Source organism: Eublepharis macularius, chromosome 4, assembly GCF_028583425.1.
Source record: "Eublepharis macularius isolate TG4126 chromosome 4, MPM_Emac_v1.0, whole genome shotgun sequence".
Taxonomy (NCBI): domain Eukaryota; kingdom Metazoa; phylum Chordata; class Lepidosauria; order Squamata; family Eublepharidae; genus Eublepharis; species Eublepharis macularius.
In genome coordinates this window covers 57,387,745-57,413,772 of record NC_072793.1, presented here as the reverse complement: position 1 = coordinate 57,413,772, position 26,028 = coordinate 57,387,745, and the positions used below count along the sequence as shown (strand labels likewise).

At 41.4% G+C, this 26,028-nt stretch overlaps 1 protein-coding gene across 1 annotated transcript in view; it reads right to left on the bottom strand.

Annotated features, from left to right (window-relative positions):
• Positions 1-26,028, bottom strand: part of DOCK2 (dedicator of cytokinesis 2) — a 470,704-nt gene that overhangs the window by 382,671 nt on the left and 62,005 nt on the right. The window contains exons 18-22 of the mRNA XM_054976977.1: positions 25,392-25,575; positions 25,202-25,299; positions 16,733-16,822; positions 16,322-16,422; positions 14,475-14,609 (exon numbers count right to left, since the gene is read on the bottom strand). Of these exons, the coding sequence (XP_054832952.1) occupies positions 14,475-14,609; positions 16,322-16,422; positions 16,733-16,822; positions 25,202-25,299; positions 25,392-25,575 (608 nt within the window). The remainder of the gene's footprint in view (positions 1-14,474; positions 14,610-16,321; positions 16,423-16,732; positions 16,823-25,201; positions 25,300-25,391; positions 25,576-26,028) is intronic.

Here is a 26,028-nt window from a genome sequence, read left to right as displayed (position 1 = left end):
ATTTATGCAAAAATTGAACAATAACTTTTTTATCATAAATAGATAAAATACAACTCTGTTATCGTCTCTTATGCTTCATGCTTTCTAATACAGTACTAGTAATCCAGAGATCACTGGTATCTAGAAAATTAGTGGTGGAGAGTGCCCTCAAGTGTTAGCTGACTTATAGTGACCCCTGGTGGGGTTTTCATGGCAAGAGGCTAACAGAGGTGGTTTGCCATTGCCCACCTCTGCAGCCCTAGTCTTCGTTGGAGGTCTCCCATCCAATTACTAACCAAAGCTGACCCTGCTTAGCTTCTGATGAGATCAGGCTCACCTGGGCTATCCAGGTCAGGGCATCCAGAAAATTAAATTCACAAAATTCTTCCAAATCATATTTAGATCTAAGAAAACAGGTCATTATATAATGTCCCATTATATAATCAAACAAAATATACTTTAAAGATTATTAAAAGAAAATTAACCAAAGGCCCTTTCGCTCCAAAATTGGGGCAGGAACATTAGAAGAAACTATCAACAGTTGTTATAGAAACATTAAAGGTTAACTATGCAGCAGTTGCAAAGGCAACTTCCACTTTTAAGCAACTTTAGAGTTTCCAACTTTTGCAAGAGTAGAAAAATAATCAATCAAATGTACTTTGGATTAGTATCAGAAGCAGAAAACCTGAGTGAAAAAAGAGTGTCCCTGGATGTAAGGTATCTATTTATATAGTAGCAGGAACAGCTCTCAACCATACAGGCATCTTTATTGAAACTAGAACAGCCTGAACAGCCTGCTAGGCTTAGCAGGACTCAATTTATACTCACAGAAACTGCACCCACTCTACACAACAATCAATACAAAGTAAGCAGCTAGAATCCTTCATTTGCATGAACTATCTATAAAGTAACTACTTGGAGCCCAGCAATTGGGCAATAACGCACAGTTGTGATTGACCATCCCCTGCACAAACACCAATAGCCTTGTAGTCTTCAGGAGCCTCCCTTCCAACTCTAGCAATACATAACAGTATCAATCAGTGCAATCCCGAACAGAGTTACTCCAGTCTAGACCCATTAATTTCAATGGGCTTAGATTGGAGTAACTCTTAAGATTGCAGTGAAAGATACTTAAAAATCTTGATCAGAACCACCTCAAAAATTGTCAAAAACAAAAAGAGAAATGGTGATTAGAAGTGATTTTAATTTTCAGTTAATTCAGCAATCAATGCAAGCACACCGAGTTTCAGACCAAGAGACCAAAGCTGAAGCCATAACATCAGTATTGTTGTCAATAATAGGTTTACTCAGATACTAGTTGCTCCATCTCCAGGGTTTATGTACCAGCAATGAGCAACACAATATTTAACTGTAACAAGTACATTTGTATGTGGCTTTGTTAAATTCAGTAATGCACCACAGATTCCTTATACATTTTTGTGTGTGGGAAAATTCCCAAAACACATATTACTGTATAGTAATTAACTTCTCTGTGTTCAGCTGGTTAAAAGACCTGGATTGTCTGAAGCATGAGCACAGGACGCTAGTGGGAACTTCTCAGCCTCCCAGTTTACTCCAGAATCTCCACCAAAAATACAACACTATGAATCAAGGAAGACTTGAGGACAACATGCCACGTGGCATGGGGGAGGGGACTACACATGTAACTTCTGAGAAGGCAGCTCAGTGAAGCAATGTTCCACTTCTGCAAGAGAGGCATGTCAGTTGCTCAATTCGTCCTTTCCTCCTGCAGTCTCCCCATGACACATGGCACTTTGTCCACAAGGCTTTCAAAAGCTCCAGCATCAGATTTACAGGGATCACAGTGGACCATCAGGGAAGGAGAATATGGGGAAGAAATGAGTTTTTGATCTAATATTGAGAAAATAAGGTAAAATTGCTTCCATCGTCTTCCACTGATGAAAGATGCTATGATTTTTAAATGCACATTTTAATGCTGAGGTTTTAATAGTTGTTACAACTTTTATGATGTTTGTGTACTTATCATTATTATCAAGAGATGGCATAGGAATTGTCTAAATAAATAGTGAAAGCAGGAGACGGAAGCAATTGCATCTGACTTTTCCTTGTTGTCACAGAGCCCCATACTGTCATGTAGTTTATGCACAAGGCTCTCCTGACCCTCTGAGAGGATTTTCAAAGCAATCTGTTGGGGCAAATGGAAGGCAGGAGAAAAAATTATCTCCTCCATGAACTTCTTTGCTGCATCAAATCCAACATCTCCTTCTGCAAGAAGCCTACCTCCATTAGAGAGAAAAAAAACTTCCGTTGGAAAAACACTCCTCACTTAATGGGGCAGAACAAATGAGCCTAACACATTGTAATTTTGGTTTTATAGTTTTCAAGATGATCTGATACCACACACAAGGTTAAACAACCTCTACTATCACAGCAGTTATATACTTAAGAGTTTTATTCCAGAGAGAACCAATAAATTGTTTTGACAGATTTGGCTCTGTTCATTCTAATTCTGAAAGCTTTATGTATTTTAAACTCTAAATTGTACATTTTAATCTGTTTTAATCTTGATAATTGAACTGGTAAATTTTGTATCCTTGCTGCAGTATTACTTGCTCTGAATCTAAGGTAAGCCAGGATATTATTATTTATTAGTAGAGATGGGCACAAACCGGGGGGGGGGAGGGGGGAAGAAGTGTGCGGTTCGTGGTTCATTGCGTTTCACAAACCACAAACTTTCAAGAACCTGCCCCGGTTCATGAACCGGTTCATCTGGTTCATAAAACACCACTTCCGGGTCAGCAAATTGTCACTTCTGAGTCAGCAGAAGGTCTGCAGAAAGCCCATCCCTTGTTGTCTAGGAAACTGATTGATCGGCACTAGGCTGTCGGCAGTGACTGACAAACCAAAAACCGAACCAAATGAAGCAACCTAAAGTTCGTGGCAGTTCATCAGAAATGGGCTCTGACAAACCACTGGTTTGTGAAACAGAACCATCCCGGTTCATGCCAAACTTTGGTTCATATTTCGGTTCGTGCCCATCTCTATTTATTAGTATTAAATTTGTACACACATATGTACACATATGCATACATGCATACATACATACATACATACAGTATATAAACCAAAAAGTTTTCGCAGAACTTCAGGCCTTAAAGCAGTCATTTGAAATGGTGGTCAATACAAAGAATTACTTGGTACTAAGGTTTTGTTTTGTGTTTAGGTTGTTTAAAATAGCAACTTACCATTGATAAGCCGTACTTTGAAATGTTCATGGTAAAATTGCAGATTTGCTTTTGTACTTCTAAAGCTAAAGCCCCCTTTCCACTATCCTTAAATACCTTTATAGTTATTCTGTCTCTTAAAACTGACTCAGCTTTTTGGTTTTGCCATTCAGATTTTTGTAGTCCCCTAGAAAACAGCATAACACAACCTATAGACATATAAAGCTGCCTTATACAGAATCAGATCATTGATCTACTTAGCTCAATGCTGACTCAATACTTACAGCAGCTCTCCAGGTATCAACCAGAACCAAGTCTTTTTCCAAAAACCGCAACCTAAATAACTGAAGATGCCAGGGGTTGAATCTGGAGACCTCACCATGCAAAGTATGTGCTCTACCAATGAGCCATTGGCTCTTGGCATCAACATTATCAGCTGCTGATTTAAGAACTGATTATATTCTAGTTACAAGGGATCTTGCAAAGCTACTGCAAGCCAGCTATTGCATAGTGCCTGAGAAGCTAAACATTTAGTACTTGAAGACATGGAAGGCCCAAGATCATTCAAATGTGGGTGGCAAAAGTACTGGGTCCAGGAAAAAAGGGATGCTATTACTTGGGAAACTTTTGAAAAGATAATGAGTTGATTTTAGAACATTTTCATTAACTGCTTGATGAAAGAGCAGGATTATGCTTATTCCACCACCACCACCCTCTTTGAATTTCCTTTTCAGTGCAGCATTTTACACTTAAAATGTTTTGCCTCTTGTGCAGTTACTTCTGTTTCCAGTACTGTGTGATCGTGTTGTGCAATGGATAAGGATTTGATAGGTGTTTTTTTGCTGGTTTTATTTCTATATTATAAATATAAAAGCAGTTTCTTTAGACAGAATAGTTGGAGATGCTACTTTATTCTTTATTGGGAGGAAGATAGAAATCTTCCCTAATACATTAGAAGATCTGTCTTTTTAATATTTCTGAATGGGTTTTTATATATTTACTAATTATTAATAGAAAAAACAATATATTAGAAAGGAAATTAATGCTCAAATGGTAAGCTTTGAGTTTAGTTCTTAAAAAATGTGGCTCTTAAGGCAGACATTATCCCACGAGCCCAAACTATCCCTTGAAATGAAATGAACAAGTAGCTTACACACTTATTGGATTTTAGACTCCCTTGTCCTCTCTGGGCCCATTTTCCAACACTCAAGTGTTGATTCTGAAGAATTCAATTAAAGCAATGGCACATTGTTATACAGTATTAAAGGAGCGATAGTGAATTTCTCAGTTCCAAAAAAAATGCTGTTATACAAGTGCTGCTGTTGCCTCTACAGGCTGCACATGCAAAGTTTAATAATTTCTGTCATTACCAAAGGTTGGGCTAGTGGATCGGGTATAATATGAAGTAAAATCCTGCAGGAATACTATGGCAGTTTTTACAACCCAGCTACCCTCCGCAATGTTCCAGAAGGCACATTTTTTTCTACTTTGAACCATTTTGAGTGCTGTTGCTATTACAGAAAGCAGAAATGCAACATCCAATTAGCCATGGTTAACCATCAGGTAGAAGATATCAATACCTCCCTGAATTGACACACAGTACATGTTTCAGTAGCGGTACAACAGGATACTCATGCCACCGAAGCCCTACACTCCAGAAAGCCATTGGGGTTAATCTTTTTCTTCCTTCCCTCAGCAAACAGAAATCCAGTCCCTACCCCAGTGTATGAGTGATTCCGCACACGTTGGATAATGCACTTCCAATCCTCTTTATAGATCATTTGGAACGGATTTTTTTGTGCGCGGAACAAAAAATCCACCTCAAACGATTGATAAAGTGCATTGAAAGTGCATTATCCAAAGTGTGCAGAATCAGCATTTGACAAGACGCTTTAAAATGTGAAGGATGCAATACTTGGGAGGGGGCAAGATTTTAGTATTATCAAGAAAAGTATCAAAAACCTACTGTACATCTGCAATTCCCACTGTGCATAAAGGGGCTTTCTTCTAGGTGCTACATATCAAAGTATACTTACAGGCAACAGAGATGTACCTGCATTTTCCTCAGTATGACCAAGAAGGTTGTTGCCCACAAAAATCAATAGTTGTATTGATTTTAAAAAAAATAGCCCAGGATTCAGTTCAATTCTGGGGTCTCAGATTAGAGGAGCTAAATTCTGTGTGTGTGTGTGTAATGTCAAGTCGCCTCCAATCTATGGTGACCCTATGAATGAAAGACCTCCAAAATGTCCTATCATTAACAAACTTGCTCAGATCCTGCAAACTGGATCTATATCGTAGCTAATGTTCTATATTGTATCTTAATTTTACTTAGTTTGATAGAGCTGTATACAAACTATGACTGGGATTGAATCTAAAGGTATACTTCTATTTGCCATGTAAGAGTCCTTCTATATGCAGATAGGCCCTTTTGGATCCAACACATAACATATGAATAGAAATAGTCTTGAAGAAAAATTTCCAAGAGTTTTTAAAAGTTTGTGCTTCCATCAAGAATGTTTCAAGTATTCAGCAAAATGAAAATCATAGCTTTCTCTTCCTGATCATATACTCTGATTCAATTATGAGATTTTTAAGTTATTTTCTGAAATCTATACATCTTTTAAATAAATATATTGGCATGTCCCCCTGCATAGAGTTTATCACATATAAAGGTCAGCCAATACAGCCATAGACCTGTTACAGTGAAGCAAAAATTAGATCAAATACAAGAACTTTTAACATTTCACTATAAAAAGGTAATTTTGACAATCCCTTCTATATGATACAACAGCATTTTTTACATTATGAGATTTTGCTTATAATACCCAGACCAGCAAAATATGGAAAGACATATTGAAAATATTTGAAAAAACTTTTGGTATTTTTAATGGTTATTAGGTTTGTAAACCACTTTAAATGATTAATTACATGAGATATAAACATTTTTATAAATCACAGAAAATACTGACTTTTGTAGATGTTCAGCTATTTACAAAACATTAAAATTTCTAATAAACTTGCAGCAAATGGACATTCTACATAAAACAAACTGAAAGATATAGACCTAGATTAGATATACAGTGAAATGGGACTGAATGATGGGGAATGGACCTTTGGACACTTACCGTGAAGGGTCCTTCTCCTCTGAGGCGGAGGGTTGGAATCACCATCTTGGGTGATTCCCACCATCCGATCAGGGAGGCAGGAACTAATTTTCTTCCTCTTCCTGTCTGGCATGTGGGACACCCTCTCTCTTCAGTTCAGGTGACTCCACAAAGTAGTAACACTGAATTTATCATTCAGCAACTGTCAATACTGAGAGAGAAAACTCCTGTTGTGTTAACATGTACTGTAGATAAAGCATAACCCGGAGGAGGTGGAAGAACGAGGCAGCAGAGTAGAGGAGGCCGAAGACCCAGGGAGAGCAAGATGTCCTCCTTTCCTCAGAGGAGAAGGACCCTTCATGGTAAGTGTCCAAAGGTCCGTTCTCCCTCTGAGGCAGAGGACATCTTGGGTGCTTCCAAAGCAGTTTCTACTTTCTGGGTGGGATGTGGTCTTCGTCCGAGATCATGCGCTGCAGTACTTTTCTACCACAGGTGGTGTCTGCAGAATAATATAGATTTAATTTGTAGTGTCTCACCATGGTCGAGATCAATGACCATGTTGCTGCCTTGCAGACTTCTTCTACAGAAGCGTTCCTCTGTAATGCTGCATTGGTAGCAGCACTCCTCACAGAGTGACCTGTTATTCCATTAGGAACCTCTATGATGAGAGCTTTGTGAGCTTTGATAGTATATGTTTTGTTATTGGCACCTATGGCTGCTGAAGGCATTTCTTCCCCAAACTGAGGGGAGATATACTGATGAACAGTAAGTCTTTCTGATTTGTACTGTTTGGGGCAGATAAGCCTTGAGCTTCCTTCTGACGTCTAAGTTGTTTCAGAGCCTCTCCCTAGTATATTTATGGTACAGGTAGAAATATGGTAGCCTTATCTCTTGCAACCCATGGAATTTGGAATAGACTTTGGAAGAAAGGTGGGGACAGTATGAAGTATCACCTTATCATTGTGAAAGATACAGCGTTAGGGTCTGACTGATGGTGCGCTTAGGTCTGAGATTTTTATGGCAGATGTCTTCTTTCTGGAAGATGGTCTTCATTCTCAGCCTTCTCAGGGGAACATCCTTGACCAGTCCAAATGGATGTTTGGTCAGGGCTGTGTAAAATGTCCAGTGCTTTCCTCCTGCCCCACTGAGTGAGGGACTTCCAAGAGGAATTGAAAATTATGACCGTGAACTGTTTTCTGAATGCTAGGAGAGTGTCGGCCACCTCTCCAGAATATCCCTGTCTTAGGAAGATTTTCCTTTCTATTTCCACACAGTTAAGCAGAGCGAGTCTAAATGAGAGTGCCAAATCATTCCATGCTATAATGTGACCGGAGAGGTTGGTAGGATGAGGGGTGGAGATATCACCATCTGTTGGAGGGCCCTGGAGAAGCACAGTGTGCGGGGCCACCAAGAAGCAATCACTAGCACTTCACTCCCTGTTACTTGATCCTTCTCAGGAGTTTGGATATTACTGGTAAGGATGGTAATGCGTAGAAGAGGCCTAATGGCCACTGCAATGTCAGGGCATCTGCTTGTGAGTGGAACAAACCTTGTCATGTACCTTAGTAGTTGATGGTTGTGTTGGGATGCAAACAGGTCTATGAAAAGTGTTGTGAAGTGCAATGTTATCCATTAGATGAGATCTTTCTTAAGGAACTATTCCACTTGCTGAATGGTCTAACTGTTCAGCCAGTCTGCCTGGACATTGGATATGCCTTTGATTGAGAGTAGGTGACCTTCCTCCCAGGTAAGTATCCTTGTTGCCTCCTTGCGCCACCTTAAGGTCTTGTATCCCCCCTGCTTGTTTACATATGTCTAGTTTGCGACCTTGTCCATACAGATCAGGATGTGTGAGTTCACTATCTAATCGCTGAACTGGAACAAGGCCAGACAAATCGCTCACATTTCCAAGACATTGATAGGAAGACGTGCCTAACCTGTGATGCTTGCATCTGTATTTGTTGTTCTTAAGGGGTCATGGATCTTTCGATCTGAAGTGGTACCTGAATGGGAAGATCTGTCTTCTTCATGATCTGTTGTTAATAAGATCTGAGAAAGGCCTGAAGTGCTCTTGCATGTAGATGACCCCAAGGTATCGCCTTGTTGCTGGCCACTAGCAAACCTATCAGTTTGGGTAGTGTCATGAGAAGTGATTTTCACTCTGATGACAGTCTCAGCCAGCTGTTTGGTCTTCCTGACCTCTTCTTTGGTGAGGGACAGACAACACTCAGGAGTTCTAGATTGTAAGAACTGAATGGTGAACTGAGTGTCATGTAAGATTTTTCTTTTGAGCGTGATCTGATCAGGAGATCATCTGGGTGCAAATGAACATGAATACCACTCTCTCTGAGACATATGATGCGGTTGATCAGGAGCTTTGTGAACACTCTTGGTGCAGTGGACAGGCCGAAAGGGATGGCTCAGAACTGCCAACTGATTTTTTTTTCTGTGCAAAATCTTAGGTATTGTTGATGGGCTGTCAGAATCAGTACATAGAGGTATGCTTCTGTGAGATCTGTAGATGTCATTTATTCTTCTGATTGAATGGCCTCTGCGACTGAGCGCAGAGTTTCCATTCAGAAGTGATACAACTTGATAAACTTGTTCAAAAAGTTGAGGTCTAACAACGCCCTCCAGTCCCCAATCTTTTTAGGGACTATGAAGAAGGTTGAGTAGACTCCCCCATCCTCTTTCATTGTTGGGAACATGCTCCACAACTTGAATGCCCAGGTGTTGGATTAAGATTTTGCGTAGGGGAGCGATGACAAAATGTTCTGGAGGGTAGCTTTCAAATTGTATGGAATAGCCTTGTGAGACTATTTCTAAGGTCCAGCTGTCTGCCTGCATGTTGACCCAGGCTTGATGGTAAGGAGTACTTGGCCTCTCACAGGGATGGCTTGTGAGTCCTGTCTTAGAGAGCTTGGTATCAAGGTTGGATCTCTTTCCACATGTGAAGAACTGTCTGTTTGATCTTGGGACAAAGGAAGCATTATCCTCACACTACAGCTGGGGAGCTGGGTCCGAGAGGAATGGTTTACCCAAGGCCATGTGGTAAGTTCATGGCAGCAGTGAGATTTGAACCAGCAGAGTACTGCAACACAGTTCAGTTACTTAACCACTATACTACAAGTGGGTTCTTGAAAGGACCCCCCCCCCCTTATTAAAGGGATATCTAGATTAACCCCAGGATGGTTGCTTGGAATCCTGTCTGGACCTTAGTAGAGTGTGTTGTGAATAAAATGGCTGAGGGCCAAGGGATCGCCTCTCAGATTGTTTGAGGGTTTTTTGGTAACACTTTGTTTTGTTCTGGGTCTCAACCCAGATCTTTCCCAGGGCATCCCCAAATAGCTTGTCTCTCTGAAAGTGGTAAGCCAGGACAATATTTTTAGAGTGTAAAACTGCTGGCCAAGCTCTTAGTCAAGGGTGCCTACTAGTTACTGCTGCCGAGACCATTGTCCTGGTAAGAAAAGGTAACTGCATCCAGGATGGTGTTTGCCTTGAAGGTACTGGTCTTTAAAATTGTTTGCCCCTTCAAGGGGGGCATCTATTGTTGTATGGGAGAAGTGGGATCAGTTTTCTGATCCATGCTCCTGATGCTTTGGAGGCAATAGCTGTAGCCTTTATAGTCAGGGCCATAGCCTCGTGGGCTCTTCTCATCATGACCTCTCTCTCCTTGTCTAAGATGTCTCTGACTGATCTTTACTCATCCTCTGACAAGAGCCCAGATGACTGAAGTGTAGCCACTGCAGTGTCGATCGCAGGTACCTGCAACATCTCATAGCAAAGAAAGTTAGTGAGTACAGGGGGGGGGGGTTTGACCACATTAGGGAATTGCTTATTGGCTGATGGTTTAGACCACTTGGCCTTGAGCTGTCTCTTAAATTATTCTGAAAATGGAAGGACCTTTTCTGGGGAACCTTCCCTAGGAAGAGACTCTTGTTTTCCTAGGGTCTGGATTAATATTCCCTAAGGGTCCTCCTCCCCCGAGGGTAATTCCTTCAGCCCTAAGGCTGAGAATGTCTAGGTAGTAAATACTGGTAGACCTCAGATTCAGACAGCTGGGCTGACTGTTCTGGCAGGGATATTTCCTCCTCCTCCACATATGAAAGAATTCTTCCTTCTCCGTGCCATTATAGATGCTCTCTGAGGGCGATCCCCCCTACTCAGTGTGGATTCCTGTCTGTTAAACATTACAAGCTGCCTTATTCCGAATCAGACCATCAGTCCATCAAGGTCAGTGACGTCTACTCAGACTGGCAGCAGGTCTCCAGGGTCTCAGGAAGAAGTTTTTTCCATCATCTACCTGATCTTTTTTAATTGGAGTTAATGGGGAACAAACTTGTATCCTTCTGCAGGCAAAACAGAAGTTCTTTCACTGAGCCTCAGCCTCACCCATGGAAGAAGGAGGAGGAGGAAGAGGATGTAGACACCACACCACTATTAACAGAGGTTTCAGCCCGGCAGAGATTATATATTTCTTCCCTCATGGTTAGTCTTAGGAAGTTAAAAGGTTCAAAGACACAGGCAAGTTTGTGCCTTTCATATGTTACTCATCTGATGGGAAGAGTCCTGTTGTAAAGGCAGGGCTAGATCTGAAGAGAAAAAGCCTGCTGTGGAATCTCCAGCCAGGAGGTTGGCATGGGCACATTCACTGTGGCGCTAGAGCTGAGGAGATAGCTGGTGTCTTTTCCCACCAAAAGCCTGGGCTGAGGTAACATGCCAGCTCCAGCTGCAAAGCAGGAGTGCACAGATGCATCCATCTTCCAATCAGTGGGATGGACCTTTGAAACTCTTCTGTGGCTGACTTGTAGACAGGAGATCGCACAAGCCACAGAGGCATGTCAGTGCCGACTCATTGCTGGGAGCATGTACAAGCCAGGAGGCATGCCGGCACCAGATTAATCAATCCCCATCGCGTTCAATGCGAATACTGGGGAGCATTCCTCTCCGTTGTCAAAGAAGCTGTCCTCAGAATCCCTGGTGTCCATCTTGTAGGTGGCTGCCCCAAACGGCTTCCGTGATCATCTCAGTCAGCCAGGGAGAGTAGTAAGAGACAGGAGAGGACAGCAAAAAGATAGGGAGGAACTATGAAAGTTTTAAGTCAACAGAGTTTGAAAGACAAAGGAAAGATTAAAGGAAGAGAAAAGCAAAGGAGTAGGAATGGGAAAGTGAAAATGAAACTGAAGTCTTAATAAGAAAGTAGCAGAACTAGTCTGCTACAATACTGCTCTCCCTGGAGGCAGGAACAGAACTGAAGAGAGAGCATGTCCCACATGCCAGACAGGAAGAGGAAGAAAATTAGTTCCTGCCTCCCTGATTGGACGGTGGGAATCACCCAAGATGTTCTCCGCCTCAGAGGGAGAACAACAAAAGAGAGATCATCTTTAGGGAACAGAAGCTGTAATTTTGAGTTTATGTTATGACTTATATGATACCCAAATTGTCTTCAAGTCAAATACTTCTAAAGGCCTTCACAGTGGAACTGTGGCAGGTCATACAAACAGCCCTGATTGCCACTGAAGGAACTGCTGCAGAGTATATTGCAGGGTTTGCTCCTCCACCACATGTCCTCAAAGGCTTTTCTGATAAAATATTAACAGATACCAAACCACCCAAACAACCTTGAATAGTTAGCACCATGGTTGCCAGGTTGTCAGCAAGGGGTGAGGGGCAATGGCAGGCAGTGGGGGTGGGGGGAGTCTTACTTGCACGTTCACAGCAGCACACACTCTCTGGTGATATAATGAAATCACTTTTGCTAGTGACATTATAACATTGCTGCCACACTGAAACCACTCTGGTATTTGGGCAAAAACTCACCCAGCAATGTGATGTCTCTTCCCGGTGTACAGGAAGTAACATCGCCACATAATGGGCAATGTCACAATATTACCCAAAAGGGCCTGAGGCGACCAGGTAAGTCCCTCATTATTTTCCCCATTGGCCAGCTGAGCACATTTCAGAAGTGGAATAATTCACAGTTTTATAATAAAGAACGTTAAGTATTGCCTTGCTGAATAAGACACAACCTAACCATCTTTGAAAAAGACCCTGAAACTGGACCCCCCACAAATGAACCGGTCTGCCTGTTAGATGGTATAAATTCCAACCTGCATGTACTTGGACCTATACTTGAAATTTGATCCTATGAACTTTTTGAGTGATCTTAAGGAATACTAATGGACTTTAAAAGTATCAACTGTTTATAGGTAGTATCATCATTGCTTTGCACTAGCACTTCATGTATAGGTCTGTATATGAAGACTGTGTGTATTGATATATATTGAATGGCAGATTGATCTATGCAATAACGATAAGAATATTTTTGCAATTGTTTTAAGTGTTTATTTCGTTAAGTTGTCACGATTATTGTTCTCTATTGCTGAATAAGACTACATTCAATCTACAGTTGCTGCTGTTTCCAGCTGAAGTCAGCCAGATGCCTTTGCTATTTTGAGTCAGAGAATGAAGGCAACGGTCTTCCACTGTGTTTCCCCTCCATTCCCGGGCCCGCTGCTGCCGCCCGCACCCTTGCTGCCTGCCTCAGCCTGCCAATCTCCATGCTTCTCGGGAGGAGGCCTTGCGAGCACAGCCCAGCACTGGTGAGCAATCAGCTGCCGTGATTTCCTTCTCCTTCTCCTTCCTGCCCTCTCTCTTGCAGGTGGTGGTGACCTGGGTCGAATCCACATTACTCAATCTAAGTCGCATGTTCCCCGCATTCTCCAAGCAATCCTGAGTGCCGGTCACATTACCTCATTAAACAGATGCATTTCATTCACATTTCTTCCGAATATGTGGTAACAGGTTTTCATCGGGAGTTTCACGGTGGACGTGAACAGGTAAATGTGCAATCTACGCGGTTTTTTTAAAAACCACCCCCCTTCCTGTCTCTCCGGCCGTTCCAAGAGTTCCTATTGGCTGATTCAACTTTCAAGTGCTCCGTAGTCTGCAAAAGACTGTTTTTGACTTCATAGCATTGGATTTATTGATCATGTTGTTTCTAAATCAAATCTGGTCGTTTGAAAAATCATTTTGGGGTGAATCCCTCCTCAGAACGGACTCGCGAAACATCCTTTTTAACTGTTTTTTATTTTTCTCTGGATTACTGTGATATCGAAATTATGGTGAATCAATCATTCGAATTTAAGAAAACACAGAGCAGGACCTCCATCACGCCTCCAACACCAACCAAACCCACCATCCACTAACACCCACAAAGAAATCTCCACAAAATGCTTGCCTTTTTATAGTTATTTCAAATCCCCCGCCAGAAAACGTGAACCATTTGCTTTCACGGTCACATGTTATATCGCTTCATTGATGTTTCCTTATAAGGCAAGATCGAAATAACAGAAAAGTCAGTTCAAAAAAATAAAAAAAAATATCCACAAAAGTGGAATATCCACAAAAGTGGATATTCCAGTCGCTGTGTGACCGTAGGAGCGCGCGAGAACAACGCATTTGAGGATGGAATGTGAACGGAGGGGAGAAATTTGCGGATTGAAGACAAACGCAAAAATACCGGGGAAAATGCGGGTGAGAGGTGAATGTGGATTCGGCCCTGATGGCCTCCCTCCTCAACATGTTGCTCTTGGTGCTGCAGCCCAGTCAGCAGAAGCTGGCCAAGAAGCTGACCATCTTCACCCACCTCAAAACATCAAGAAGGTGTGCGGCCCTGGACTGAGGACATGGGAAAAAGGCAGTCGGGCATGTGAGGAGTGGGGATGGACCACCTCCTCATGCCTATCACTTCAGGAACCTGCCTTCCCCAGGCAGGCTCCCTGCACAGCCTAACCAATTGGCCCTTCTCCCTGCTGCTGCTTGGCCTGAGAAGTGCGCTCAGGGCTTGTTTTGCTTAGGGTCCCTCACCAGGGGTGGGGACGCAGGTACTAAACTTTTTTAAGAAAAAGGGTGCGATCAAAACTTTAATGCAAGTTGTTTCAGCTCACAAAGTCAATTTTTGGCTCACAGTACTACACAGCTTAGAGGGGAAATTGGTTAGAAGTACAATGCTCCTGTATATAGAAGTTCAACTTAACTGTTATAGCCATTCCTATTACCTATTTGATTGAAAAATCAGCACAAAATCACTGCGGATGTTTTTCACTTTGTTATCTTCAGCTCCCCACTGTTACAACTAAACTTGCTACCATTTCAAAATACATCAAAATCCTGTGCTTACTGTGAAAACAGAGTCCTTGACCGAACGATGAACTTGAAGACATATTCCAGAGCTTTCAAGGTTCTTAGTATAGGTTCACATTGTTCTCCTCTGCTGGAAGTATCCAAATAAGTCTTCAAAACAGCCATTAGTTTCCTGAAATCAGAAAAGTCATGTTACCAAAAAGGAAGAATTTTGTTGCATTGAATTTCTACACAGTACAAAGTGGCAGATAAATATAGTGCATGGAAGACTTAGTTTTATTACTTTATAATTCAGATCCAAATATTACACACAATAAAGCAAGGGAGAAAGCTACAGTAGCATGACCCTTTATTTCCAGTTATTACTTCTATCTATCACACAAGATGGCCTTGGCACTGGTTATATTCATTGCATTGAACAATATTAGAAGTACAGTGTGCATTGGGATTTCTTTGAGCCAAAAAATCCCTAGCCTGTAGTAATTTTGGTTGTAGTATTTAACTTTCTGCAGCACACAAAAGACTAGGATGGTAAAGAAGAAGAAGAAGAGGAAGAAGAAGGGTTGTGCCTGAAAATCACTGACTAGAAGGTATGGGTGGGACACAGAATCATAAAAGGAACAGAAATTTCTCTGTAGGCTCCATTTGTTTTCCAAAAACATTTGATTTCCGCACCCAACATGTTCGCCATAGTGTAGAAGCATGATTTAAAAGACGAGAAAATTTTTAAAACATTCTGAACCAGATTAAGCACAAAGATCTATGTGTATAGATCACTTTAAGAAGACTATTGATTTATACAAGGTGTTACTTAAACAGATAGCTGTGTTCCAATTTACTGCCTGTGAAACTACATCAGTCTCTAACTCTTACAAAGCTTCCTAAAGGACAAGAAAGACCCGTCAATATTCATAGCCAACAGAACTGTTCCTGTACAAGACAGCTCATGCCTTAAATGTCTGTCGCCTTAATTACGAGGCTTGAATAGTAGGAGCCTGAACTTCCTTTATTGTGGTCAGCCACTAACCTCTAAACACAAAGTTGTATATATCCAGTATCTTCAGGAGTTCAATTATCTGGATTCCATGAAATGAAACTATCAAACCTCAGGTAGAAGCTGAGCACAAAAAAATGCAGCAGCCATCTTGCTGTCTTCTTAACACTTCATTTAAGGAAATCCCATTGATAAATTCTCACCATTTGGATCTCAGGGAGCTTTGGGCTGATCTACATGTTACCCCATTCACACCGAGGATGATCAAACTAATTTCTGTTTACTTCTCCATCTTGTGGACCCAGTTTGCCATGTGGATCTCTTACATCACACGGAAAGTCTTCATGCCACTATCAGCAGCTTTCAGCAACATCTGGCAGAATACACAGCCTCTCTATATAATGCAAGCAATTCATATGGCAAATTGGACTATGGTTTAAACATGCATTTCATAATTATATCAAATTCTGAACTGGCCCCTAGAGTGTGGATTACAACATCTACACAATGAGGCCAGTGTGTGACAGACAGGATTTTTCTACAAATCTGAGCAAATCCCCAGAAAAAAACTGAAATCTACCCCCCCCTCAAATAAATAAGCAACATCTGTAGCTATAACAGATGAATGTCCACTGAGATCTTGCAAGACTATGTTCTGAGATCTCAGTGGCAATTTTGGAGATTGGTAGCAATGCTGAGCTTTCCAACCATTGGTTCCTCTCAGTCAAAGGTAGGTCTGACTGAAAGGGAAAGGGGAAAGAAGAAGGGAACATTTCTTTCCTATACAAGATTCCTCTGACTGGAAGTGCCAAGGATTGACTTAGGACTTTCTGTATATAAAATGTTACCCATGGCAGTCCTATTAATAATACAAGCCCTTGTAAACTTACTTGTATGCTAAAGTTGCACTGAAGTGTTGCTGTATATAAGCCTCCAGTACAGTATTGAAATGCTGAAATTTCCTGTCTGCAATGAGTCCTATTATATAAATCTGTAAAAGAGTAATAGGATCAGTGTTTTCACAAACCAGCAATACTGTGAAATATAATTTGGAAATTTGCAGTTTTTAAAATGTCACATTTTAGAATGTCAATGGTCTACTGCTATTCTACTCACTAAAAAAAAAATCAAATGCTAATGCTTAATGTTTAGGTAGCTACAAAAGCAGCACATCTATGGTTGTGATCCTGCAAATATTTCTCTTATAAACAAAGTCATATTTGTATAAGCCCATAAATTAAAGTTAATAAACAGTAGAGGGCACGCACATCAAGTATATCTGTTTGTATCATTTTTCTTACCAGTGCATCAAAGACAAGAATATCATACGCATCACTGTGAGAATGCTCCATCATGATATTAAATAGGGCATCTAAAGTATCCTGGAGGAACTAAAGAAAGAATGGGAGGGGAGAAATAAATATTTCAATAATTTTGGCATTGTGACAATTTGAAGATTCTCTGAAATACATATTCCTCTGGGAGGAAAACATTCCACCTAATTTTTTTCACCTCAAAAGATTCATCCTTCTAGTCTTGTCACCCAGAACTTTGCCACATCTTTAAAATTTATTTTAGACATTGCAAACATTTAACTCAAATAGCCCCAGTGATTTTAGGGGTATTTAAAGCTAAGTATTGCCTGCAGTGTATGTTGGAATGAATAGAATGTGTCATTTTTCCTAAATAAGCTACTGGCTTTGTCTAGGAATGTTCAGTGCTTTGCTACAGCACAGACCCTTATGTTGTGGAGTCTCTGAAGCCCTGGTAAGCCACTGTGTTTAATGGTGGATTACTCTGAATAAGGACCAAGCAGTAGTGGACATTTCCACCAAACCAGAGAAGTCAACTTTCACACCTGTTATATATTTAAAACCTAGAAAGCTGGAATTCCATAACCACCCTTACAAAGACAGAAAAGGCTGCTCAAATTAATGATGGAATTGGCCAAAATTGATATTGACTGAATACTGGTACGCTGAAGAAACAGCTTAAGTGTGCCTGTAAACCTGCCAGGCAGATGGCTCGCTTTTATTAGGTTCTACAATGCTCATTATCATTATGAGCAGCAAAGACGTCTATTTTTGTATGTGTAAAAGAACTTTCATCTTTCTTTTTTATTGCTGTGCTCTCCTGTAAGTTTTGTGTTCCATTTGATTACTTGAAATTTTATAAGCAATTTAAAACACAAGTAGGGGCAAGAGCAGAAAGGAAAGCAGTGCCTCTTCTACATGCCTACCCAGATTCCCATCCAAGTTGGAAAACACAGAATATGCCAACAAGAAGAGAATTCTCCTCCTCACACATTCAGTCTCTCCCTAATGTTTTAAAGAAGGTCAGAAGGGAGGGACAGAGTGGCCTGGCAGCTGAAGGACCAGACATCATCTGTTAGTGAAATGGAATTCAGCAAATTTAGCTTTTATGCTGCCAGTTGCAACCACTTTTCTACACAATACCAAGTACAGAAGATGCAGTACCGTGAATGCTAAAAACTCTTTTTCTGTCAAAGGAAAATTTTCTTTTAATTCTATCAACACATTCTGCTTATGAAGGAGATACAGAAAAGGATTAAAGGTTGTTATGCCAAATACACAATAATGATCAAGAAGAGGCACCAAGTAATTTTTTTAAAATGTAAGTTAGAGGGAGAAGGGGCAGCAGCTTATTATCATTCCATTGCGGATCCAGCTCCGTAAGGGAGCCCTCTTTCCAGTTACCACCACTGCACTGCGACGGAGGAAAAGAGGCAGCACCTCTTTGCATCAAAAGTCTGAATTCAGCTTCAGGGGAGAGCTTCCTTCCTCCCAGCTACTAAGTGATACAGGGAGAAGTTAAGCCTCTAACACATCATGCTTGGTGCAAGACTTCAATAAAAGCTCACTCCCTATCAAAATTATATTACAATTGAACTTTGTATTTTTTAAAAAAATAAATAAAGATGCTTTGAGAGCCAAATTTGATGGGATGAAATGAGGAGTAACATGGCGTACTTTGGATTTGTTGCAGAAACAAAATTCCCAAGGCATGTAAAAGAAAACAAAAATGTATTCTGTTCCTCATAAAAATTCAGTGTCAGTTTAATGCAAGGAAACATATGATGCCTGTCATAGGACTTCCTTTGACAGGCAAAAACAGTTGTGGAAATCAAACAGATTTTCTATAAACCTCTAGCCTAAGAGAGTTGTTTTTAACCCCTCTAATATCAGGCCAGACCCAGAGAGGAAAGACTTCTCATCTTACTCTCCTTCAGGGCATATCCTAGTGTGTATAGGTATAACTCCCTCAGGTTTCTTTGTAAGAAACCACATAGCTCCAAGTCTCTAAAATCTTACAGTGCAATCCTAAGCAGAATTATGTCCTTCTAACTTCATTGACATTAGTGAACTCAGAAGCATGCAATTCTGTTTAGGATTGCAATGTAAGTCTGAGGTGGTATATATAGTTAACAACTTTCACTTATTTTCCATGACAGACCAATCATCGTTACGTATTCAAATTTTACCAATAACACAAATATTTCCATAGAGAAATAGAGTAATCTCGTCTTCGGAGATGTATACAATGTGCACAAACACTGGGAAGATAATTGGTTCCCTAACTATTCTCACAAACATTTGAACATCATTCCTTTGGACAGGCAAACACAGTTCAGATTTCATATTGGCCTTGATACTGTGCTTACTATGAGTTAATCGTGTGTAAACCATCAAAGCTTTGAATCAAGGGATCTATGATTGTAACAAACCGCCATGCCCAGACTTCTGATAAGTTTAGGGAGTGCTAAAGCAGCAGCTTGCTGATTCTACTTTAATCAAGGTGAGTGTCCCAGAAGAGTATTTGTGTGAAGCTTGAGATCAGGAGAAAATGAATTAGACTTGCTGCATAACAGTTGTGCTACTTGTCTGCGCTTGCAGCATTTCACTCATATATACACAAAATAAGATTTAGCAAGGAGGGGGAAAAACACTACACTATTTCCAAACACAGAATACATAAGAGAATGTAAGGGCCAACCCCCACCCCCAAACCCTGTAGAAGAATACAGGCTACTTCAGAGAATGTCAAAATTCAAGTGATACTAATTTACAAATTCTAAAATAAGAATTCGGCACAACATAGTCCAAAGTATACATTGATGCTTGTCTAGGATTTTCCCAATTTGTTTTATTTCATTTGAAAAGTTTTGAACAATTTTTTTAAATCATTGGTTTAAAAAAGTATGTTTGTGGCTTTTTAAATGCCAACAAGAAATAAAACCCTCCTAGCCAGGAAATAAAGCAATTTAAAGCAACACTGTTAAGAAAACAGAAATACTGCCACTTAAAATGCATGTATATATAGACTAGTTCACTAAGGTTGCCCACAAGCCTGGAGAAAATGTCCTGTTCTTTTTACAGGAGTAGCATTGGTGGACCTTTGGAATTTGGAGAGTCCAGAATGCCCATTGGTTTACTAAGGAAGTTCAGACAATGAAACAGGCAGACAGACTGCAAGTGGGGAAAAACTGTAAGTGAATATGACCAACCACATTATCATGCCTACTCTTGTCATGGTGACAGAGCTCACTTCTCTGCCACCATTGCATCTACATAATGCTATCCAGTGGAGCTTTTCCAGGTTGTGAAGAGGTTCTTATCCAAAGCCCCAGAGGATATTGACCCAGAAAACAAACAAGCCCACTATGATTCCTTTGCAATTTATTTTGCAGATAAAATTGCTCACATTCAGCATGATCCAGATGCCACAGCTGGATTTGTTCAGTCTCAAGATGCTACTGGAGCTCAGCCTGGCACTACTTGTATGTGTCATGTCTGTGTTCAGTCATGCCATAATTGTCTGTATGTTGTAACCACAATGCTCATTATTAACCTGATGTATTCTCTCCTTAGTGCAAATGTTACTTTTGAGACCCAGAGTGGGCCTCTTTTGTTATCTTATAGAAATATGCTCCTCTAAGCTAGCACTGACCTTGGAGCATCCAGATGCCAGCTCTTGCTACTTCGCCCAGATGCTGGGAATGTATGATTGTATACTGAATGTCTAGCCATAACTAAAAAGGGTTCTCACAGGACCTGTGTATACTGCGCGCCAAAACCTTGTTATTTGAGTGCAGGAAAATCAAGTATAACATAGAACTGCTTTCCTTGCCTTATCACTTCTACCAAGCTCCATGATGGAGTGTAGACCTGAACTGTCAAATCCTAAATAAAGCTTTTCTACTGGAACCAATGTGTGTTCACTGGAGAGGGGCTGAGCGATCTACCTGCCAGGAACTGACAGTATGAATGCCTTTAAGTTGGTGAGTCCTGATAAAGTGGACAAGGTGCTTTGAAGACTGCAGCTCGCCCTTGCCCCTCATGGCTTGATCCTTGCCCCCATGGCTAACAGTATCATCCCGGTCTGGGTTGGTTGACTGTGTCCAGGAGGTAATAAATGCTTCTCTACGGAAGCGTGTCGTTCCTACCACTTTGAAAAAGAGTTGTAACCCCTGATGAAGAAGGTCTCTCTGGACCAAAATGACCTAAAAAACTGTCACAAAGTGGCTAACATTCCAGTAATGAACAAAGTGTTTGAGTGGGTGGCAGCCTCACAGCTTCAAGAAGTCTTCGAGGAAATGGATTATCTAGATCCATTTCAATGTAGATTCAGGCCTGGGTTCAGGATGAAAATGGCCTTGGTTACCCTGATGGATGACTGTTGCCAGGAAGATGATGAAATAATGCAGCCCTGTTAATTCTTCTGGACATCTCAGCAGCTTTTGATACCATCAGCCATGGTATCCTTCTGGAGGCTGGCTGGGTTAAGACAAGGGAGTACCAAGTATTGTTGGTTCCAGTCTTATTTGATCACCAGTTCCAAAAGGTGGTGTTGGGGGACTGCTGCTGGCATATATGCTGAGGAATCTTGCTGGGTTCCATCCTGTCCCCCATGCTATCTAACATCTACCTAAATCCACTGTGACAGGTCATCCAGGGAGGATGGAGTGAGGGGTCTCAAATATGTAGATGATATCCAGCTCTATTTTTTTGTTAGCAGTCAGACTCCCTCCTCTCGCTGAGGAGCAGTTTAAGCACAAGACACTGCCTGGCCTGAAATGAAAGAAAATAGATGCCAGCCAGGTAAGAGCCTGGGAAAATATTTTAGTAGGGGAGGCAGTGTGGCTGACTAATGCCCCCTTTGATGCCCTGAAGAGGCACGTAATTTAGGACAATGGGTCTCCCAAGAAACCCTTGACTAATATTGTTAATACCTGGCTTCACTTGCACTTACCCATTTGCCCTAATTAAGCAACACTGTTCACCAAACCTGGTAGTTTTTCCCATCCAGTACTCACAGGGTTATCAAGCACCATTTACACGTACCATCCAACTCCAGAAAAACCATCAAGTTATTGTTTTGGGGGTGAATATATCAGCTTGCCCCAGGGAGCATTTTGCCTAGCCACCTGTGTGTTTGTGTGCATTCTGGGACCTGTACATACACGTCCAAATTCGTTTAGGCCTTCTGTTCTCTCTGTGAAATGCTGGTTGTTTCACTGCTGCCTCCGTGGACCTCCATCTTCGAGAGTGGTAATTATAGCCTTCCCTAAAACTACTTTCTTCCCGCTCTTCCCTGATTTCTTTTTAGTTAGCCTTGTATGTGTTCTGTGTGTGATTATATGTTTGCCCTTTCATTTCTCTTTTAATAAAAACCTTTCCAGCTGAACATCTCGCTGGTTTATTTCGAGAGTTATCTTAAGGGAAAAATCCCAGTAAACATTGGTGGAGAATTCCAGTTACCCCCTCTTGCTTTGTCTCCTTTAAGCTAATTTCCCCCCCAACTAATTAGGAGACTACCTAATAACAAAACCAGATAAGTCAGTGAAAGTCCTGAATAGGTGCCTGGAGAAGGCAATAGGAGGAATCACGGCCAATAAATTGAGCTCGATCCAGAGAAGATTGAGGTGATGTTGGTCAAAGTAGAAGCTGCTTGGAGACTGTGGAGTCAGCTTATCCTGGAGGGGGTTGCACTGCCCCTGAAGGAGCAGGTTGATAGCTTGGTAGGTGCTACTGGCTCCTGGCCTACAGTTGAAGGTTCAGGTTCCGCCATGGTGCATACTGCCTATTATCCGTTCTGGCTGGCCTGCCAGCTGCAACTGTTCTTCTAACAGTGTTATCTGATTATAGTGATCTATGCTCTGATTACATCCAAGTTAAACATAAATGCACTCTTGAGTGGGAGGGGTGCTGCCTTTAAAAATGGTCTCGAAACTTCAACTGGTCCAAACTGCAGCAGCCAGGCTATTGTCAGGGTTTGACTACAAGGCCTGTGCTGAAAGGTCTGCACTGGTTACCCATCTGCTTCCAAGCATAATTCAAAGTGCTGCTTCTTAGCTTTAAGGCCATAAATGACTTGAGGTCAGGATACCTGAATGATCATCCCATACTACCCAGCCCACCACTTAAGCCCTGCTCTCTGAGCCCTTACCTTCAGAGATGAGATGGTTGGCAACAAAAGACAGGACATTTTCTGTATCACCTTGCCTTTGGAACATACTCCCCCCTCAGGCTTGCCTAATGCCCTTTTTACTTTCTTTTGGTGCTAAGTCAAAACTCATCTTTTTATGCAGGCTTTTCATTAGACGTTTTATTGTATCAACTTTTCAATGGTCTGCTTTTGTTTTATGTATAGTTTTTACACTGTTTATGTCCGATGGCTTGTTTTTTAATAGCTTGTTTTTATGTTATCATGTTGTTTTATCTGTAAGCCACGTCAAGCAGGACTCTGAGGGAGCGGCATAGAAATATTCTTAATTAATTGCATGGAAATGGGCATGGTAATACATAACTTCAACTGATAAGTAACATCTCATTATCCCTCTATTAAAGAGACATTTTTTTTCTCCAGGCATCCCTGCAGATATGGGCTGCCACTAAATGTTGTAAACTATAAGTATAAAAAAAATAGGTTTAACATTACTATGAAGTAATGTGAACCAATCACTTTAAGCAATGAGTTCCAGAGACGGGGCCTTCTTTATTTGTGCCACAAACAGAATGAACCCAAGCCCACAGTTTAGAAAATGCCCAAGTTCAGCACCGCAAATTATGATGAAAAACTTAAAATAATGGCTTCAACAGGATTCTGTAGATAACAATATAAAGAATTTTGTATGTGTTTGAAAACTACATTCCTAAGGATAGATTGGGTTAAGGGGTAACAAGAAGCTTCTTGCAAGGCAAATCAAGGCAGGTTTTGTTAGGGAAACTTGGACTGAATTAAGATGTCATAAACAAACAGAAGTTTATTTGGAATGGGCACAAACCTGGCTCATTGCAGTGCTTAGATGTGCTTAAATACTCTGTGTCTATATTTGGATGTTATGGCAAATTAGAGTTTGATGGAAAGTTTCTAGAGTAAGGAATCATTAAACTGAACTCTCCACACAAAGGGAACAGGAATGGGATGCAGAAAGGAACACACGAACACAACAACTAGCTTCTGCTTTTATGTGACCTCTGAATGCAAAGGCTCCCAGATTCATCTGGGTGGCCGGATTGCTGGTGATGCAGGGGAGGCGGGTAGGGAGTCGGCATGGCGGCCACCATGTTGCAGATAGGCGGGAGAGTGACCAGGGGCCTGGGGAGGCATGCCTAGGCACATCTGGTGAAGGCCCCTGGTCTGAGAGGCTGGCCCCCTCCCCTCAGCACCTGGCCCGTGGGGGCATTCCACCCAACCCTCCCTTCTGTCACAACTTTGGGGTTAGTAGGCTGCATATTGGCATTGGGCACCAATCCGTTTAGGGGAAAACAAGGCCCTCAGGCTCAGTTTCCCTATTATGGGGATCCCCATAAGGAGTCTGGGGAGTGAGGCCGATGCATGCCCAGTCGGGGGCTGTCAGTCCGCCTCACTCCCAGGTGGCAGGGGATGTTTCACACAGGGGTGTATACCCATGTGGCATCCCAGTGACTGTCACATCCCATGGTTCCCCCCCTCAGCAAGGGTCCGAGGGGGTGTGTGGGTCATCAGCTTGGCAGGTGGGTCAGCCGATGCTCGGATCCATGCCCTATGCGCGCCTTTGCTCCCTGGGCTGTAATCTCAATAAAGTTGTGGCCTTCTTTACCTCCAACATGGTGTCCGTGTATTTTTGTTGCTGTGCCCCCCCACTCTCTTCCCCCACTTAGCACTTGCCTGCAAGCAGTTTGCCTGAAGCTGCCAAGTTTCAACTGTTTTAGGGAAAAGAAAATGTGTTTGTATTGTTGGAGTCACTACGCTGTGCCTCCACCGCTCCAAAGAACTTAGGCTATTTTCCAGGCTATTAGTAAGAAAGTAGTCCACCCAGTTATCACAATAGAAGAATAAATAATGGTGATAAAACTTGGCCAATCATTTACTAAATAGTTCTTGAGCGAATTTAAGGGAAAGTACTGGGATTCCTGAAGTTTTCATCTAGGAAACCCTTAGACAGTGAAGAACAAAGGAAGCACACGGTGCATCCTCTCAAGCTTTTCACATTGATTAGTCTGCCAAAAAACCATACAAAGTGGATACACCAAGATGAACAAATATTCAATTTCCCCATAATACCATGGATACTGTAAGCTCTTACAGATGCTTACATGTTGTTACTCTATAATAAAAAACAATGGGGTGACAGTCATCTGCAAAAAAACACAAAAAACAAAAACCAGAACCTTCTCCTATATTATTAGTATTTCACTATTTATAAAGTCCCCGAACTCCATGACAGCACAGCTGTGGCTTTAAAAGCACTGCCAAGTAAGTTATACCTTCACAATTTCTTCCCCATCCACAAGCTTTAGTTTTTCCAAATTTTCCTGCAAGAGCTCTGGCTTCATACGCCACTTCAGAAGGCCCAGTAAACCCACTGCAGAAAAGAGCAGAAATATATTTGAGCACAGGAAGACAGAAATTACCTTTAAAGTTCAACAAAAACTTGTCAGAAGTGTACACTCTTACCATTTTGAGTTAGCTTAGTCGAGCAAACAAGAGTGGAAATGGAAAAGGCATCTTTTGAGCTTACTGAGAGCCCCCCAACGCTGCTTGAACTTCGACTTAAGGTTGAGCCTTTCAACTCGATCAGGTTGCGTGTGGATGGCAGACTCAAGTAAGCATTGGCATCTTCCATTTTCTTACTATCACCCTTGAAAACAAAACATTTGTCAGATACACTGAGTTAGATTCACAGCAAACTGTTACAAACTTTGCTACATTGTTTCATATTAACTGCATTATAAGGTTTATTGGTTTAGATGTTGGATACAGACACATCCCCCCCCCACATACACACAGGAGTCCACTCAATTGTAATTTGCCCTTTATTTTAACCCACTTTGGAAACACAATTGTCAGGCATAGAGAAGAAGGGAGAAAGGCATGAGAGAGAAAAAGATGACCACTGCAGATATGAAAGTCCTAAGATAGTCAAAAAGTCATACACTGATCTCATACACCAAAAGGCTGCTGTATTAAAGAGAATTTCTTTCAAACTAATTTTAACCTATCTAATTTTTATCTTGCCCTTTCTCCAAGAAACTCAGAGGACAGAGGAACTCAGAGGAACTCAGAGGAAACACACAGGATTCTATCTTCTGCA